Source organism: Astatotilapia calliptera, chromosome 8 (genome assembly GCF_964374335.1).
Source record: "Astatotilapia calliptera chromosome 8, fAstCal68.1, whole genome shotgun sequence".
NCBI lineage: Eukaryota > Metazoa > Chordata > Actinopteri > Cichliformes > Cichlidae > Astatotilapia > Astatotilapia calliptera.
This window is the reverse complement of record NC_137429.1, coordinates 28233665-28254246: the sequence shown is the minus strand read 5'-3', so window position 1 is coordinate 28254246 and position 20582 is coordinate 28233665. Positions and strand designations below refer to the sequence as shown.

At 40.3% G+C, this 20582-nt stretch overlaps 1 protein-coding gene across 6 annotated transcripts in view; it reads left to right on the top strand.

Annotated features, from left to right (window-relative positions):
- Window positions 1–20533, top strand: part of tdrkh (tudor and KH domain containing) — a 35044-nt gene extending 14511 nt beyond the window's left edge. The window contains exons 4-14 of one of the 6 annotated variants that reach the window (XR_013910847.1): window positions 819–876; window positions 3211–3350; window positions 3450–3765; window positions 3851–4017; window positions 4652–4827; window positions 14931–14995; window positions 17261–17412; window positions 17516–17626; window positions 17718–17883; window positions 18745–18799; window positions 19808–19890. Coding sequence is in view for 4 of the 6 variants with exons in the window: in XM_026177599.2 (XP_026033384.1) it covers window positions 819–1020; window positions 3211–3350; window positions 3450–3765; window positions 3851–4017; window positions 4652–4827; window positions 14931–14995; window positions 17261–17412; window positions 17516–17626; window positions 17718–17837 (1449 nt within the window). In the remaining 2 variants the exon portion in view is untranslated. Of the gene's footprint in view, window positions 1–818; window positions 1021–3210; window positions 3351–3449; window positions 3766–3850; window positions 4018–4651; window positions 4828–14930; window positions 14996–17260; window positions 17413–17515; window positions 17627–17717; window positions 17976–18744; window positions 18800–19807 lie in introns of those variants that run through there. The other 5 variants (XR_013910846.1, XM_026177601.2, XM_026177600.2 and 2 more) reach the window with 5 other exon arrangements.
- The last annotated feature ends 49 nt before the right edge of the window (window positions 20534–20582 follow it).

The window sequence follows — 20582 nt, the reverse complement described above, 5'->3', positions numbered from 1 at the left end:
AAGAAACATTGGTTCTCTCCCCCAGTTTAAATCTCAATTCAAAACCCATCTGTTCAAGTCTGCATATTCACTGTGAACCCACTGTATCTTGTGCTTTTCTTTTATTGTTCTTCATTGTGTCATTGTTCTATTATGTGTTTTATCCTATTGTACAGTGTCCTTTGGTGTCTTGAAAGGCGCTTTATAAATAAAATTTGTTGTTGTTATTATTATTATTATTATTATTAGTGGGGGTGGTTAATTGATGATTCTAAATTGCTAATAGGTGTGAATGTTTTTCTGTGAGAGACTGGCAACCTGTTCAGGGTGAACCCTGCCTCTCATCCCAAGGCAGCTGGGATAGGTTCCAGCCCCCCAGTGACCATGAATTGGACATTTACTTTGTTAATGTAATTTTTATTTTCCTAAAATACTATTCAGTAAATATGTATTCTTAGATTCATTTCTTAGTTACTTAATGTGTTAGATAAAGTATTGAAGTGAGATGGATTTTTATTTTTTTCACTCAGTTGTATTTTAGCTGTATTCAGTTGCCTCCCAGCTCAAGTTTAGAGTTCAGTCTGATTGTTAGCACCATGAAGATATGATAACGTCTAAGTGTCCCTGTGTGTATGCAGCTGAATATATTTACACTGAGGAAATTCTCTCTTGAATTAATGCCTCACCCCTGCATACCTATATAAGATTTTTTCTATTTTTCAGTATGCCATTGCTACTTCTCAATTGCAATTTTGGAGTTCCACGTTTTACAAGCAGGTCTTAAATTAGTTTCACAGATTGAGCTAGTCTTTCTTTCTCTTTGTATGCTAACTTTTCAGGTGACTGAGAAGTCTGGAGCTCAAGTGAGGGTCATGTCAGATTCAGGAGATCATGAATGTAAGACGACCGTATGTTTCCTGCTTCAGGGCTCTAAGGAGCAGGTCTTACTGGCCCGCTGTGTCCTGGAGAACCTGCTCACAGAATGTGAACTTGTCTCAGAGATTTTGGAGGTTCCACAGTCCTCTTTTGGACGCATAATAGGTAGACTGAATCTTTGATCATGTCAATTGTTTTTTTTTTTTCATTACCAGGCATCATTTTCAAAACTAAAAGTTCCAGTAAGTGACAAGCAGATCAGCTGGCCAGGAGGGAGGGCAGAGTATCTCTTTTATTATACAGGGAGTGCAGAATTATTAGGCAAGTTGTATTTTTGAGGAATAATTTTATTATTGAACAACAACAATGTTCTCAATGAACCCAAAAAACTCATTAATATCAAAGCTGAATGTTTTTGGAAGTAGTTTTTAGTTTGTTTTTAGTTTTAGCTATTTTAGGGGGATATCTGTGCGTGCAGGTGACTATTACTGTGCATAATTATTAGGCAACTTAACAAAAAACAAATATATACCCATTTCAATTATTTATTTTTACCAGTGAAACCAATATAACATCTCCACATTCACAAATATACATTTCTGACATTCAAAAACAAAAACAAATCAGCGACCAATATAGCCACCTTTCTTTGCAAGGACACTCAAAAGCCTGCCATCCATGGATTCTGTCAGTGTTTTGATCTGTTCACCATCAACATTGCGTGCAGCAGCAACCACAGCCTCCCAGACACTGTTCAGAGAGGTGTACTGTTTTCCCTCCTTGTAAATATCACATTTGATGATGGACCACAGGTTCTCAATGGGGTTCAGATCAGGTGAACAAGGAGGCCATGTCATTAGTTTTTCTTCTTTTATACCCTTTCTTGCCAGCCACGCTGTGGAGTACTTGGACGCGTGTGATGGAGCATTGTCCTGCATGAAAATCATGTTTTTCTTGAAGGATGCAGACTTCTTCCTGTACCACTGCTTGAAGAAGGTGTCTTCCAGAAACTGGCAGTAGGACTGGGAGTTGAGCTTGACTCCATCCTCAACCCGAAAAGACCCCACAAGCTCATCTTTGATGATACCAGCCCAAACCAGTACTCCACCTCCACCTTGCTGGCGTCTGAGTGGGACTGGAGCTCTCTGCCCTTTACCAATCCAGCCACGGGCCCATCCATCTGGCCCATCAAGACTCACTCTCATTTCATCAGTCCATAAAACCTTAGAAAAACCAGTCTTGAGATATTTCTTGGCCCAGTCTTGACGTTTCAGCTTGTGTGTCTTGTTCAGTGGTGGTCGTCTTTCAGCCTTTCTTACCTTGGCCATGTCTCTGAGTATTGCACACCTTGTGCTTTTGGGCACTCCAGTGATGTTGCAGCTCTGAAATATGACCAAACTGGTGGCAAGTGGCATCTTGGCAGCTGCACGCTTGACTTTTCTCAGTTCATGGGCAGTTATTTTGCGCCTTGGTTTTTCCACACGCTTCTTGCGACCCTGTTGACTATTTTGAATGAAACGCTTGATTGTTCGATGATCACGCTTCAGAAGCTTTGCAATTTTGAGACTGCTGCATCCCTCTGCAAGATATCTCACTATTTTTGACTTTTCTGAGCCTGTCAAGTCCTTCTTTTGACCCATTTTGCCAAAGGAAAGGACGTTGCCTAATAATTATGCACACCTGATATAGGGTGTTGATGTCATTAGACCACACCCCTTCTCATTACAGCGATGCACATCACCTAATATGCTTAATTGGTAGTAGGCTTTCAAGCCTATACAGCTTGGAGTAAGACAACATGCATGAAGAGGATGATGTGGACAAAATACTCATTTGCCTAATAATTCTGCACTCCCTGTAGTTCATAAATAATGTTAGAAAGCTGTAGGTTCTGGCTGTGAAAATGAAGCCAAAGCAGAAGTTACTTTAACCTGCATTCTTTCTGTTGATTAGCATGGGGCAACTTCTTGGATTGCAAAAAAACAAACAACAAAAAAAAAACTGTTTGTGTAGAGTTTATGGGGAAAATGGTCCCTTGGCTTCTTTGCACTGTGAGCTTTGTAAACATAACCAGAAAGTCTTATACTAAATTTGTGTGAAAAGTGAATTTCTCTGTATGTATTATTGTAGGGTCTACCTTACAATATAAAGTGCCTTGAGGTTACTGTTGTTGTGATTTGGCGCTATATAAGTAAAAGTGAATTTACCATTAATCATATTTCTCTTTATCTGAGTTATCTTTATGTATGAGGTTTTAATGGCTAACATTCGAACCCCGTGAAAAAAAAGTCCCCATTTTATCTCACCCCTATATGCAATAATTGTTAGGAGAACATGATTATCTGTGTATTGCAGGCCGTGGTGGAGAGAGTTTGAAACAGATCACCCGAACTACAGGAGCCAAAGTGGCGTGTTCCAAAGAGCCAGCACACGGTGTACAGGCAAAGGGCATGGTGACGATTACAGGGACCAGGCAGGAGGTGAAAAAGGCACAGGTAACGCACAGTGCCTTGATTTGGATCTCCTGTGTGTACCACATCCTTTAATTTTAGTTGAGGGGACATCTAACTCCTGCTTTTGAAACCTGTTCAAAGGATATGATTCTAGAAAAAGTCACCGAGGACATGATGGTGAGGACAACAATCTCACAGTCATCAGCCCGGCGCCAGAAACGTGGCCATAATGTCGTGAGTCAGAAGTCAAACGACACAGAGACTGAACCTCTATTGTTCTTGAACAACAACAGTCCCTTCTCCCACATAGAGGAGAATGTGCTTGTCTTTGCCAACGGGACCACAGGAGAACCAGAAACATTTTTTGACCAGGTGGGAGAGTCAAAAATCAAAAAAGCCAGCAAGAAGGAGGGCAGTACAACTACTAAGACCTTCTCTGAAGTGTCCAAGTTTGAAAGTGAGTTCAGATTTCAGTCACCCCAGAGCAGCCATGTAATGTGTCTTTAAGTGTAGTAATTTCATATTTTCTCTGTGTTTTCCAGTTGCAAGCCCAGACTTGAGCTTCCAGCCTGACGAACACCTTGAGGTGTATGTTTCTGCATCAGAGAACCCAAACCACTTCTGGATTCAGATCCTGGGGGTTCGATCCATTCAGCTGGACAAACTAACAGAGGAGATGAACCACTTCTACAACAATGGAAACTCTACAGTAAGGACATATCTTGCTCTCCTTGTGTCTCTCTTGTTCCACAAGAGTTCCCTTGTGGGCCAGAATGAGAGTTGAGAGTTCCGATATACTTCCACACACTTGAAACTGCAAAGATCCAAGTATTTTCCCTTTTTTAAATTGATACTATAGGTGAATCTACAAAAGTCTTGGATGGGTTAGAATCTGTTACCATCACTGATTTCTCAGCGATAACTCGGGAATGCAGTGATATAGGATTTTGAAATTGATGCCGTCGGTGTGCCTACCAGGAGGCTGACAGGTAATACTGACGGTTGCCAGTATTTTTTTTCTTTACCCTGGTAGAACTGACTTTTTTTAAGAGTCTTGATTATGTGCTGCAGATCTTACAACAGTTCAGAAAGCTGGGTAACTTGTAGTAATGGCATTTAAAATGTGATTTAGAGAACGCTAAAAGCCAGGCTCTGATGATAAGAAGCAGGCCTGCAACTATTCATCGAGTAGATATAGAAAAATATCTGAGATCCTGCGTGTGAATAAAAAGTATGTTAACAATAAGCTCACACAGCCCATAGGGGCACCTCTATCCCTGCAGCACCTTCTGCAACCCAGTGTCTGATTTGTGTTTGAACTCATCTGCTTTTCTGATCTGTAGGATCAGCGAGTGGAAACCATTGTTGTAGGGGACATTGTGGCTGCTCCATACAGAGACCATGGCACATGGAACAGGGCAAGGGTGCTGGGAGTCCTAGGCTCTGGACTGGTGGACCTTTATTACGTTGACTTTGGGGACAATGGGGAACTCCCAAGGAGCAGCCTCCGCAGGATGAGGTAGGTGAATTCAGGATAAAAGAGGAAGACGTGACTGTACTAATATACAGTAGTATTTGGTTGCTGAGGAGAGGGAAAAGCTGTGGGAGTGAGTGATGGTGGTTAAGACAGCTAGCGATATCCATACCAAGTTTTTAGATTTTAAGAATACATAACCTGTAGCGTGTTTGGACTCCAAACACATTACTGTGTGGTGTAATGTGTTTGGAGTATAGTCTGGTTTCTTTGGTTTCTTTCTTTTACTGAGTCGTCTTCTTTCCTTAAGTAAACGTGAAAAAGTAACCTTTGGTTCCTTCAAATGCAAGATTCCTTTAATAAACAATGGAAAATTATAAATTTAACGTAGAATGAAACTAACTTTCTCAAAATCCTGAAACTTGCCCATAGTTCAACTATAAATACATCTATTTCAAGGTTATACAATGCACTACTCTATGCAAGAAAGACAGTATTCTATATATAAAGGAAAAGTGGGAGAGTGAAGCTGGAATTAGCATTTTGGAAAAAGATTGGGAAGAAATATGTTGCTCACAGTGGTCCTCCACTAATTCATTAGAATGGAGAGAACATTGCTGGAAAAATATCATAAGATACTTTAAGATTCTAGTCCAGGGTAAATTTAGCAATACGAATTCAGAGTGTTGGAGGCAGTGTGGTTCAGTGGAGGCAAACCATTATCACGTGTTTTGGGACTGTCCCAGGCGGTACCTGTACTGGAGTGGGATTCATAAAACATTGAGGTACAGATTCCGTTTGACTTTGTAAATTTATACGTGGGTCATGTTATAATTCTAGAACGGAGGACGGATATAAAGCTGCTGCAGGCTCTTCTAGCTGCTAGCAAAAAATCTATTACAAGAAGGTGGATGAACCGAGTCCCACCAACATTAGATGATTGGTATGAAACTATTCTTGAAATTTTTAGAATGGAAAAATTGATGTACTCTCTTGGAATCCAGAAAGACAAGTTTTACCAAATTTGGGATAAATGGATCAAATTTATATCCCCCAACCAAGCAGGCTTTGTGTGACTCCTCCAGAGTATTTTATTTATTTATTTATTTTTCTGCACACATACTGTTTCTCTATGTTACTTTATTTTTTCTAAACCCTTTAAAACCGATCAAAACGGGCACGCTCCGTTTTGCGTAACTATTTTTAAATCCCTGTAGGACTGCAACCACGTAAGCTAGCGCAATAATTTTTTTTTGCATATGAAACTGGAGGAGTTGTACTTACATCTTATGCCATCAGCTTGTCCTCGGTCACCGTTTCCTTCCACATATAGCTTTGCAAAAACTGCATAAAAAGCACTTGCAGCAACAAAAACATAATATTCCAGAAACATGCTTTGACGATCTGATCAGCTGTTCATAACACTTCCTACCTTGGAATAGACGTCAGCGCGAACTATCGCATATCCGCCATTACCTGGCCGAAACCGGAAGTGACGTCATTTTGTCATTGGTGTTTTTAAAAGTCATGTTTGACTTTATGCTTTTCTGTATAGTTTCTGGGATGCTTAGAACTTAAATTGCACTGCTGAAAATAGTTTATTTTGATTCACATGCTGTTTTTTTGCAAATTTGCATTCTAATATTTATTTTTGTTTTTTCTGCAGTATATAAAAATTGGTGTGTCTCAAAAATAAAACTATGAAGACACTCAAAATAAACTTTTGTGTATTTAAAGTTTTGAGGGATAAACCTCTTAAATTTCTCTAACTAGAAATATATGTTAAAAAACAAAACAAAAACGATTTTCAATTTTTCAATTTTCACCTTTTTTTGCATTTTTTTTTCCAAATCTCTTCATTTGGTTTCCCAGTTTTCCTTTTCCATAAAGATGACAAAGATTCAAATATAACTGATTACATATATACGGTAAAAGTTGAACAGAATAAAATACGACAAACAACAAAAGAAAGTTGGACAGAGGATGTTATTTATCGGACTACCAATGAGGCTCAGTGATTGTTTATATCTGTGCTGTATTGATCTATAAAAGGCTGCCGGGTTGGATAGAATTATTCCAACTTCCCCCTTAGTAGGAGTTTAATTCTTTCCAGCTGCAAATGTTTCATTATATCTTGTATTAACGCTGATTTGGTAGGAGGCACTTTTTGCTTCCAGTTTAGTAAAATTAAACTGTGTGCTAGCAGTGTCACAAAATGTATTACATTATTTTGGGTGGCTGACAAATCTACAACAACTGGCTTCACTCCAAATAAAGCACAGATTGGGTCTGGCTTCAGTGTTTGTTTTAGAATCTTAGACAAGGTTTGAAAGACATTATTCCAATATGTTGCTTTACAGGGACAATTCCAAAACATATGCGCCAGTGAAGCAGGTTGCTGTTTACATCTTTCGCAGGACAAGTTTACATTGGGGAACATTTTTGACACTTTCAACTTTGATAAATGGAGTCTATGTAGCACTTTAAACTGTAAGAGTCCATGATGAATACAAACAGAGGAAGAGTTTACATTTTCTTGGGCTTTTGTCCATTGACTATCTGTGATTCTCATACCAAGGTCATTCTGCCAGGCCTCTTTCAGATGATCAAGCGTGGTAGTTCCATCCAGTTGTGACCATGCATTGTGAATTTTTGTTATTAGTCCTTTTTTGAGTGGATCGAACTGGAATAAGTTATCTAAGATAGAGTCTGGGGGTTGATCTGGAAAGGATAGAAAATTACTCCTTACAGAGCTTCTGATCTGTAAGTATTTGAAGAAGTCATTACTGTGCAAGTTACATTTTTCTTGCAATTGCTGGAACCCTTACTGATGAATAAATCCTTTATTGAGTGCAGCCCCTTAAGGTTACATTGGAGAAATGAAATGTTTGAAAGTGATGGTGTGAATGTTGCGTTATTCATGAGTGGAGATAGTATGGAGGCTTCATTCCACCCGTAATGTTTCCTTATCTGAGTTCAGATTTTAATTGTATGAGAGATTACAGGATTCTTAAGGTCGTGTCTAGGGATAGGGAGAGCTGAATAGATCATAGCTTCTAATGAGGAGGGATAACAACTTTCACTTTCCATCGTTGTCCAGTCGGCCCCCCGAGTGCTCAACCAAAACGACATGGAACGAACATTACCTTACCAATAATAAAGACGGATGCATGGCAACCCCATCCCTCCCTGACATGTCGGTCTCTACTCTTCTTGATTCTTGGGTTCTTTCTGTTCCATATGAAATAGGATATTAAGGAGACTAATTTATTAAAAAAGGCTTTATTAATCACAATAGGGATACATAGGGAGGGTGATGCGTCAGTGAGTGCTTATCAGTATCAGTATATGTATGTGTGTGCGTGTCCATAGTTCAGCTGAGACAGTGTCCTTCGCCCTGCCAGGCTAAGTAAACAGTCTTCCAGCCAACCCAGGTGGCCTTGCATGGAATGGGAAGGAACAGACTCAACACAGTCGTTATCAAGGAGTTGTTGTTCGGCTCCAGCCTTGAGCCTTGGCCTTGGCCTTGAGCCCACAGCTGGCGCCGAAGGGGTAGCCGCATTATGATGGTAATTGAGACTTTCAAGATGTTTTTAACACTCCGACACTGGTCTCTCAGTCTCCCGTTAATAGCTGCGAGCTTCTCCGTGATGTTATTAGCCGTCGATTCTGTGGTCTTGTCACTCTTTTTGCTCACATAGCAGATTCTGAGACCTCACGACCGCAGCCAACTGATCTGAGGTGTAATCCAGCTCCGCCCAGAGATGTTGTTCTGAGTTGATTCTTTCCTGATGTAATCCAACATACATACGCTCAAAGGTGTTATTCTGAGCATTCACTGCAGTCGTAAGCGCCTCCAAGCTCTTAACCATGCTGCCTTCAGTGAGCCCTTTCTGAGAAGTCGCACCTGTCGTTCCAATCCCAGCGGGCAGCCTTGTGGGGGTTTGAACAGCCGGTTCCGCTCTCTTAATTCTCCGATAAGCCAGGGCCAAGCCAGCTCCGATCAGCAAGAACCCTGTTATCATGGTTCCGAATAGGTAGATATCTTCAGCGTCCTCGATCGACAGTCCTGCCAGGCACACGATCCTCTGCCACCCGTCCATCGTGTATCCGGCAGGGAAAGTCCCTCCAGGGCACTCGGGTTCTCCCGAGCCCAGACTTCTATTTACGCTCCAATATTTGGAGCGTAAATGTTTACTAATGTAACTAAATGACCATAAACTTTGCCAGTTACAATAATATATCTACCTTGAGCGTCTGGTAATATTTTTGCTGCAGTAAATGGTTCTGTTTTTTGGATTAGTATAGCTGTGACTCTGCTTCCTGCATTAAACGAGTGAAATATTTGTTCTATCCATTTGCAACGTAATCTGTTGTGGTCTTGTACTTTTAGATGCGTTTCTTGCAAAAATATTATATCCGCATTTACTTTTTTTTAACCTCCTGAGACCTGAACTCTTCCATGGCATGCATTTTTAATTTCTCTTTGATATTTGGGCATATTGGCACCTCATGAATGTAAAAACAAAGAATTGCCAGATTTTCTTTTTTTTTTTTTTTTTTTACCTGATTTATTTTTCTGACAAAAATGAGATCCACATACTGTATGAGGATATTCATTTTAAATTTTTGATAGAACAGTGGCAGTAGAATGTCCTCGTAAGTGGATATCAAGCCTTTGTAGAGAAAAATTTGTGTTTTTAGGTCTAGACAACCCAAAATGTGATGTCCACATATGTGGACGCCAGGTCCTAGGAGGTTAAGTGAGCTAAAATGTTTTATCGTTTCACTGGTCCTCTGAGTCCCCTACAGTTCCATGTTACAAAACTGACAAGATTTTGTGGCATTCCTTCAGTAGAGGTGCCAATAGTTACTAACTGTTAGTAATTGGTTAATGGATCTTACTCTGACCTTTCTAGATGTGAGCCTCTGAAATTCACAACTTTCTTGAACTAAACTAAAGAACATCCCCTTGAACTCAAACCTGAACACCTTCTTTATTTGCAGTGAAACTGAGCTGCAAATGGAAAAGAAAAGAAAAACAATTTTTGTCCAGCTTTTTATGGGCTGTAGACATCAGACTTACCACTAAACTCCTTAAGATTGTCTATTATTATATACTATTCCCTCCTGGGTCATGTTGTTTGTAGAGATGGCACCAACTATCCCTCCTTGTCAGTAGATGTGGCTGGGCTCTGGATGTGGATACTGACGAACTTCTCTGCTTCACGTGGATCTGTGAATGAGTGCTTGGTGTTGTTCACTGTTATAATCAGCTTCGCGGGATAGTAGTACTGTACAGGATGCCAGCATTCCGCAGTTTCCCTTTCACGGGGTTAAATGTCGCACGAAGTTTGCTGACCTCGGGGTTCATGTCAGGGAAGATGTGTACAGGTGATCCTTTGTAGAAGAGGCAGCCTTTTCCCTTGGACAGTTGCAGAATCTATCCCTTGCCCTTATCATGGCTCTTGGGCGCTCTCCTGTCCGTGGTTTCGGGGCGAGGGTCCTGTGGGTTCGGTCTGTTATAGTAAATGAATCACCGTTTTCTTTCGCGAGCACTTCTGAGAAAAACTCTGCCATGAAATGGCTGGGGTTTCCCCCCTCATTAATGCCCACCACACGCAGATTTTTTCTGCGGCTTCTGTTTTCTAAATCCAGGCGTTTGTCGTGTAGTTTGTTGTAATCTTTCTTTAGAGTCTCATGATCTTTTTCTAAGGCTGTTAATCTGTCTGTAGCGTCGCAGATGGCCCATTCCATTTCATTCTGTATACTTGCTGTTTCTCCTTGATGCATTTTCAATCATCCAGGAAAGTAAATCTCCAAAAAGTTGATTCTGTTCATCTGGACGTAGCGTTTTGTGGGAGAAACGTTTCATCACTCATCCAAGTGACTTCTTCAGTCTCAGCTGACTGCAGGTTTCCCCAATCTTATAAACAGTACATTTGCATAATGACTGAAACCAGCCCACTGAAGGAACAAAGGGCTGGGAAGTCAGTTCCTTAATCTTAATTATGCAAATTCTCATAACCATTGATCTACAACCACTGACCAAAACCCACTGATCAAAGACCACTGATCAATGGCCAGGACAACCGCTGCCCAAGCAAAAACCTGTAGTGATCCCATATGTGTCAGGAGTATCAGAGCAGTTGAGATGCATTTTTTCTAAACACTGGGTCTCTTTGGCTTTTAAACCCCAAAACACGCTGCGCCAAAAACTGGTCCACCCCAAGGATCGGGTCCCCCGACACAGACAGAGTAACATAGTGTACGCTGTTAAGTGCCAGGAGGATTGCCAGGATTTATACATCGGAGAAACCAAACAACCTCTGGCGAAGCGGATGGCACAACACAGAAGAGCTGCCTCGTCGGCCAGGACTCTGCAGTCTGTTCACACCTACAGGCCAGTGGACACTCTTTCAAGGATGAGGATGTAACATCTTGGACAGGGAGGAACGCTGGTTTGAGCACAGAGTCAAGAAGGCCATTTACGTGAAAAGGGAAAGACAATCTCTGAATCGAGGTGGGGGCCTAAGGTTACATCTTTCGCCATCTTACAATGCTGTGATTGCAGCCATGGTTTTCAGCTGAATTTTGGGAGATGTTGTAACGTTGTTCTCTACAGGAGAGGGAGATGGAGGAGGCTGCACATCAATGGCAAATCCAATAAGTAAATCCAATAAGATCCAAATCTCAGAGAAATTGACACTGAATGAAAGAGGACAAGATGGTTATGTCTTGGTGTATATATTTTACATGTAGGGCAAAAGGTTTGGGCATTAAAGAAAGAAAAAGACATTTTGTTGGGTCTGTGTTTCCACAAGCCCCGCTAGTTTAGAGACTTATTCCTCATGAAGAACGGAAAAACAAGACAGAACATCTTCAACCGGCTTTTTACTCGCTAACGAGGGAAGCTTTGGTCAGAACCAGCTCTTGGAGCTCACGCTCCTCACCTGTCTCTAGCCCAAATCCTTCAAAGAGTAGCTGTCCTCGTAGCCTTTTTATTGACAGGACAGTTACAATACACATCACAGCAAAAGAACCTCCCACCGTAAAACCCCCCTTGGTTACAAAGACAAGGCACTGTCATGGGGTGCGTTTGTGTGACCTCCTGCTGACCAAAAGGGTCATAGAAGCAGGAAGCTTACAACACAAGAAACAGATCTGTCAGATAAGATGTATCTACAATAAAACCTCCCCCAGCACAGAGTGGCTGGAGAGGTGGTCAGTAGGGGTGGGTTTTTATAATCGATTTATCGATTAAAATCGATTCTGGCTTGGATAACGTAAAATCGATTCATTAAAATCCTGAATCGATTTTTTAATATAAATTTATTTTGCCCGAAATGCCAGAATCTCTGGTGAAACCTCACAAAATTTCAACAACCACCAAACAGCTAAGACAGTAAATGAGAGCAGGTACACGGATTCTGCACATAGACTTAAACACACAGCGCGACCCGCGGATCAGAATCAGTTAGATGTCGCCTTTCTCACAGTCGGGGCTGAAAGCCGACAGCTCGCTGATTCTGATCTGTCGGCAGGTCCGAGCTTTGTGTTCACGCCCTTTATGAGCCGATTCTAAAGCTGTTAGTTTGATCTCTCTCCAAACAATATTGACCGAACCAGCAGCAAAAGAAAATCCAAACTACACTTCACATGGATTCACTCTGACTTACGGTTTTGCTTCGACCACGATGCACAGCTCTCTCTCTCCCTCTCTCTCTCTCTCTCTGTACTTCAAGAGCAGTTTCCCGTCTAAAAATCTGTTTTCTTCGTTATTCGCTTTCTTGTTACGCACAAGTTTACAGCGCTGTCGGCCGACATTTTTTTTCCGTTTTATATTCTTCCGAAAGAAAACCTAATTTCTGCCGTTCAACACTGAACAAATTTAAACTTTTTAAAATTATGCAAAATGCAAAACGCTTAACCGTGTCTCTAATAAAACCGCTGTAACGTCAGAGGTAATGTTCATGTGTTGATTAATGGTTTTCTTTCATTTTTGATGTACTGCAGAATATTTTTATAAAATCCCAGGCCAGGAAAATCGCCTTCATGTTTAAATGTGTTTTATCCTCAGCTACTTTGACACAAAGGCATCTGCTGTGACGCTTACGCCTGTGATAAAGTCTTGTGTGTGTCAGCTTCCTTTTTATAGATACAAACATATGTAAATGTACTGATCTGAATTATAATATTTCTGACTGTCAAAATTTCCCAGATTCAAATCGAGTCGTGGATCGAATCGATTCGGGACCTTGTGAATCGGAATTGAATCGATTCTAGAAATGAGTGACGATACCCAGGCCTAGTGGTCAGGATCAAAGGAATGGCTTTGATCCTACTGCTTGAACTAAGACTTTACAAATTTAAGAAACACAATGACAACATTCAACAGTTAGACTTAACACATTTCTTTCACATTATTCTCCAGCCTCTTTTTTTTTTTTAGAGCAGGTCATATGATCATATAGTGGTGGAAAAGTCCCTGAAAAATCTAATTCTTGAAATTATGCAATAGTCTACTACATCTATTCCACATAAACCAACAATAAAGTGTCTTGTCATTGTACAAATTACCATTCTGCAAAGATGAGTGGGCCAAAACTCCTCCAAAGCGCTGTAAAACACTCATTGCCAGTTATCGCAAACACTTTATTGCAGTTGTTGCTGCTAAGGGTGGCGATCCTTGGTAATCAGGTGGTAATCGGGCCTGGGTGAAGCTACAGAAGCTTCCTGAAGATATGACATACCACAGGTAATTTATTTTATAACTGGGCAAGTGATCACTTTGTCCACACAGGGCCATGTAGGCTTGGATCCCCCTCCCCCCTTTTCACCTTAATAATAAATACCTTCATTTAGAAATTGTATTTTGTGTTTACTTGTGTTATCTTTGACTAATATTAAAATTTGTTTGATTATCTGAAACATTAAAATGTGACAAACATACAAATAGATAGGAAATCAGGAAGAGGCAAATACTTTTTCACACCATTGTAGTTGTTAAGACTTTTGGAGTCTAGACCAGGTTTTTTTAAGAATGGGGATGTTAGAGACTGTCTTGAGGGACACGGGGACAGCAGCAGTGTAAAATGATGTATGGCAGTTATAATTGGAGACGGGGTAGGAATGGAGTCTTTGACCAAGGCAGTTGGAAGGGGGTCCAGTGAACACGCAGAAGTTTTGGACATCATGAGTTTGGTGATGTTTTCCACTTAAGATAGCTGAAAGAATGATAACCTTGAAGAATTCAGTTGTAGGATATGTTTGTTTTGTTGGAGAAGTCCAGGAATGCTGTGCACTGTGTCGTGGAAGTGTGATGAGAAGTGGTTTCTGCAGGCTTGATTTTGTTAAGAGTGTTAAGAGTGGAGCAGCCACAGGATAAATTATCATTGTAGTGATGTAGCAGGTCAGCAGTGAGGATAATATGAATGGGTAATAAACCAATGAGGGGATTAACACTTGAGATTCCAAAAGGACATGACAGCTGTAGGTGAGATTTTGATAATGTCAAACAATACAAGCTTGTGATCTGAGATGGGAAACACCACAGCATTAAAATTAGAAGGTGTAACTCCAGAACAGCAGACTAAAATGCAGGATGGGAGTCTTAAATTATTATGATTATTATGAATTTTACAATTATCAAACTATTTCGTTTTCACTTGCAAGTAAAAACAAAATAAATTGATTAGTAGTTTTAGCGTGATCAAGGGATTTAGTACAAGAATGCAAAAATAATACTGCTTTACAGACAAATGTGATGATTATAATGATAAGAGTAACACGTTACTTTGAAATTGGTTACAATCAGCAATGCTTTTATTGAAGTATTACAAAGAAACAAGATAACCTTGCACAAGAGCAGTTTTGTTGTTTGTGACCATCATATCAGCATGAGACAAATGTTTCTGGCTGTCTTCGGAGGAGGCTGGTGAGTTACTGATTTTGAAGAGCACACAATTTTAAATTCTGCATTTCTATGTTAGCTCATGCAGTGAGTGTTGCTTTGTACACTTCTTCATCTAACTTTCGAAGAACTTGATGTGACATACTGCTACTGCACACTGTATAATGTTGAATGTAATATGGATAAAAAAAGGACACGACTTATTAACAGCTTTTGCATATGCTGCAATTTTCAGGAGCGACTTCCTCAGTTTACCATTTCAAGCTATTGAGTGCAGCTTAGCAGGAGTGAAGCCAAAAGGTAAAGCTCTCATCTTAACAATGACTGTCTTTCTCTCTCTCTCTCACTTGCTCATTTACTCACTGTCTCTTACCCTTTCACTCCCTGTTCCTCTCTCTTACACACTCTTGCTCCTCTCTCTTAATCTGGGCAGACACTGTGTGATTTTTTTCAGTTGCGTTATTCAGCTTCTGCTCAAACTGCACGATTGACTCGCAGGGGTTAGAAGTTTGTAGGTCACGATGCAGGGTCACACTATATGACCCGATGCTCTGATGCGACCTGAGTGCTCAGACTGTGCCTCCATAACATGAAGGTTATAATAGAAAATCTGTCGCTCTCACTCTCTCTCTCTGTCTTTCAGTCACACAGACACACCACCACCATCAACTTTGCTAAATTGCTAATGAAAAACGTTGATCAGGCAGCTGTGATTGAGCAGCAATGTCCATCCAATTATTTTCACGGATGTTGTGGTCGTGATAATTTTGTGAGGCCACATCGAAAAGGCTCGGATGAGCCAAAGTTCTACAAGTTGTGCCTCCATCACTTGTGTCCAGATCACACGCTGCACAGCCGTGCTGCTCCATCTTTTCACTTTCATTTCTGTGTTTGCGCGTGCGCAGTGTGAGAGGCTGCGGTGACACCCTCACGACGGCTGACAGGATTTCAAACAGGTTTGATTTTCTTACGACCAAGCGATTGATGATCGGGAGCTGCTCCTGAGGTGTTAATCGCTTCTCGTTACCCCATGTATACTACATGACACACGATGAAGGCGAAACTCGGACCAATCACCAAAACGGTCGCACGACTGAAAAATCGGCTCAAAATGAGCCAAAAATCGCACAGTGTATGCCCAGCATTACATACACACTCTTTCCCAAACGCACACACACACACATATACTTATACACACTTTGTCACACACTTGCTGGTACATGAGGACATAAGGGCACTTTTATGGCCACTGCTTACCTCCTGTCACGCTGTGTCATATCACATCAACTGGCATTACCATTTTGGCCATTTCTTTCGTCTGGTCGTGTATTGTATATCACAACACATGATGTGTTGCGATATAGCCAAAAAATATGTTTTATTTTAACCATTTTTTAACCATCAGTTGCACACAGAGGTTTTTCACAAATGACAATATTCTCACAGTCTTTCTGTGGTCAACACTAACCCTTTAACAAAAAAAAGAAAGCAAAAGTCAAATTTAAAACAATTGTAATTAAAAAGGTGTTCTCTGTGCTTATAACATATAAAAACTGTAAAATGTGATGACCTACAGAAACAAAAGTGTAGTTAGTGTCTATAAAAACCATTGACCAAAAACTGTCACAGGTATCAGAGCATCTCAGAACTATTGTCTCTATATGTGCTAAGAAGTTTAAACAGCAAAAAGTGGTAAAATGGAAAACGGTTCCAAGTTCAGACAGTGCCTTCAAAAAAAACGGAACAAGAACAGTCATATCACAGGTATTAGAGCATCTCAAAACCATCTAAATAATGATCGCGCTACCTGTTCTAGAATTTAAACAACAAAACACACCACGCAAAGCGGTAAAAAAATTCACAGAAGCTAACGTATAATCAAGAATTGTGACTTTATTACTCCTGAACAAGAACACTGTCATCTGTGTTTAAGGTGTGTAAGTTCTGTGCCAAAAACACAAGCTCCAGGTTTGAGTGAAGCCATGTGACATGTGACCACATTACCACTAGTACTAAATACCACGTTCCGCATTTAGGTTCGACATCCTCTTTGGGAAATCCAAACCACTGCCAGATGATTGATCCAGTGCTGTTTCTCTTTGGAACCATCTTGTCTGGCTCCTGTTCAGTTACAGTCTCATTTCCTTGCTTGTCTGAGACTCTCACTGTCACCATATTTTTCCCTATTTGGTAGTATATAAACACGCATGCTCAGCGCAGTGTGCCAGGTAGAAAAATTTGTGGTTGGGGGGTGGGATTAGTGATGCATTTATAGCATGTGGGAGAAAAAAAACTGCAGACAGCTTATTATTACCATGGCAATTTATACTCGATGGTTACAGTAGAGCCATTTTAACCATCATAATTGAAAAAACTACATTTGCTATATCACTCAGACTCATCTTACTGGGGAACATAAATAAAACTGACTGTGCGATGATGTTACGGTGGCACAATCAATGCAGAGGATATACTGACGCCCTTAGGTCTTTTAGTATTCTGCAGTGCATTATTCTTGAATTCTTGATTATTTCAGTTTCTTTCCTCCACCAACTTGTCATGCAGGAGGGGTTTGGACTGAGGAAGCCCTGGATCAGTTTGAGAGGCTGACATATTGTGCCTCTTGGAGACCCCTGCAGGCCAAACTGTGCAGCTACTCTCACTCGGAAATCTCCTCATGGCCCAGTGTCAAGCTCTATGACAACAGTGAGGGCAAGGTTAGATAGGATTTTATTTCTTAATAATAAGACTTTAATAAGCCTGTGTTTGGTTTGTCCTTTACCCTGTCTCCTCTTTCCATGTGCATATCATGTAAAAAAGGCTGTGAATGTTGGAGAGGAGCTTATACGATTGGGCTATGCCGTTATCTTCCATGAAGATTTGAATGGAAAAAAAGAGGGCTGCAATCTTGGCTGTCTGCAGATGATGCTGGTAAGTTACTCATTCTGCTTTTCGTGTCTTCCAGCGTCTCTTACTTCTTCCTGGACAAAAATAGGGTATCAATATACTTAATCTTGAACAGGACGTCTGTAAGCCAGCGGGAAAAAATCCTGGAAAAATCAACACTGAACAGAGAGATAGATCAAAACTGCTGGATGATTGTGGAATTCTCATTTTTGGGAATCCAGACTCCCTCAGTTAACCTCCACTGACTGACAACAACCCTGACTTGCAGCCATGATTTGCAGGTGAGTCATGGCTGCAAGACTGATACCATTTAGTCTTCTAGCTGGCTGGGCCCATTCCACCTGTACCATTTGGACTATTACTACTGGGTAATTCCGGACTAGGCTCCTCATGCATCTCATCAGGATCAAATCCAGATCCTTAGTGCTGCACTGTAGGTTCCTGCAACAGGGACTTCATCTTGGTCTGATGTACCTTTATACTGCACTGTGCCAGTGGTACTGTTGCACAAATTGGATTGAATGTTGAAAATAAGGGTTAACTTCAAATTCTTTGACTCAAATCAGCAACTAAATGCCAGAAGCTTATTGATGGCTATTAAACGAGGTACAACTTGCTAAGAGACAGTTAACCAAATATTAGTGAGAGTGTATGTTTATATTTGACACTATATGTATAATTCTTACCTTTTGCAGATTAGAGAATATCCAAAATGATTTCCAAATGATGGACCCAATTTTTGTTTTTTAATGTCATAAAATATATATGCTGTATGATTATTCCACCCTTGTAAAAAGAACAGCTAAAAGAAATCATCAGTCAAGTCCAGAATTACAATGGCATTCATGCACATGATGAGTTTATATGAACTTCTGTATGTGAAGGAAGACATTAATAAAAGAATAATAAAGAATCTTGCTTCTTATTATTGGTATGCAATTCTAGCATCCTAGTTTTCTTGGGTGTGCTTGTCAGGTATATTAATCTCTGTCCAACTGTATCCGACAAGGTACTCTGTCATTTTTTATTATTATTATTTTAATTTATCTTTATGCCTGAGAGATTAGGTAATCCCCTTACTTCTGTTCTGAAAGTTTGGAGGACTGTTTAACAGCGGCTAATCACTTTTATTCTTCCAACAGGATGATGTAATAGGAGCATCATCAGAGCTCAGTCTTTCCTGTATTAGTTTATCAGGTGAGTTCTGTCATGGAACTGTAGATTTGCCAGTGACTATGTTTAAGCGATCATAAAGTAACCCTCATACCCTGATGTTACTGGGATTGTATGTTGAAGTAAAAATGTTATCTAGGTTTCTAAATACAACAGAATATCCAAGTGATGTCCACATTGGATCAGATACTTGACTTGGGACACTTCTTACACCTACAGAGAGGTAGTGTATGCCCCCATGTGGTGGAAAATTAACAGGAATGCAGTTCTGTTAAATCAACTTTCTAAAGTGTCTCAAGAAGAAATGAACACAACAATATACATTTTGATTATGATCAATTAACTTGACCCTAATACTCCAAATACTTGTATTCAGTGCAATTTGTAGTTTATCTCTAACAAATCAGGAAATGGTAAATGGCCTGCATTTGTATAGCGCTTTTCTAGTCCATAGGACCCCAAAGCGCTTTACACTACATTCAGTCATTCACCCATTCACACACTGGCGATAGCAAGCTACATTGTAGCCACAGCTGCCCTGGGGCGCACTGACAGAGGCGAGGCTGCCGGACACTGGCGCCACCGGGCCCTCTGACCACCACCAGTAGGCAAACACGGGGTTAGTATCTTGCCCAAGGATATTTGGCATGCAGCCAGGGTGCAGCCTGGGATCGAACCGCCGACCTTCTGATTAGTGGCTGACCTGCTCTGCCACCTGAGCTACAGCCACCCTTATGTTAATGTTTCTAGTTGTTTGCTTTGTGACTAGAATTAGCAAAGATCGTGAAAGATTTGTCTTATTTTAGAGAGGAAAATCCTACATGTTCTTATCATAAAGCAGTTTCCTATCTGGGGGAGGTTTAAATCCGTAAGAAAAAGCAATACAGTGAAAATAAAGATAACATAGTGAAACAAAGGAACGGTGTCACTATGACTCTCAGTCAAGCTTTTGTACCATGGTGGATAAACAAAAAGAGTTGAAGCTGCTGTTACAGTCATTGTTAACTTGAGTGTTTCCTTCTTGCACCTCAGAAGCTGCCTCTATATCAGGAAGTGTTGATGATGTTGTGGAGGACGAGTTGCTGTGAGACCAAAGATATTTAAAAAAAACCAAGGTATCTTCTCCCAGTTTGATGTCTGATTCTGAACATTTGCTAGTGAACGCTCTTGTGTGAACCATTATGTCTAAAAATGATTAACTTTTCTTTAGCAGCCCTCAACATCTACTCCTCAGCATCAGCCCTAATGATGATATAGAGCTTTGCCTAACCTAAACTTGATTACATAAACCCTCTTCCTGAAGCCTTACCTACTTGATGAGTGTGCCACAGTTCTTCCAGCCATTATCCATTTGTTGTTGTTACTTCAGCAAATAATTCTTTGTTTTTTGTTTAATGTTTTGTTCTGCTTTGCTAAATTTTGTGTTCAAGGAATAGGGAAAGGAATAAATCTAGAATGCCAGTATTATTACTGAAAAGCACTGTGATTGGAATTACTGGAGCAAAGTTCAGTTGGTTTGTGGTTAATATTGTTTAGTTTCTTGCTATACTTGTATGTATATCAAAAAAAACTATGCCCATTATCAGGCTTAAGTGAATATATTTTGGAAGTTAAAAGCTAAAGTGTTGTTGAATGTGGTTCTCAGATTTTGTTCAGTGTGAACATATTACATCTACTGTAGAAATCTTTCACAAGAAAGATTGTCTTTGAAAATGTAATAATGTCACTATATCCTAATAAAATATTTATTTTACTTCACATGTAATACTTGTGTATTTTATTTTGAAGTTCTTTTTATATGGAAAAA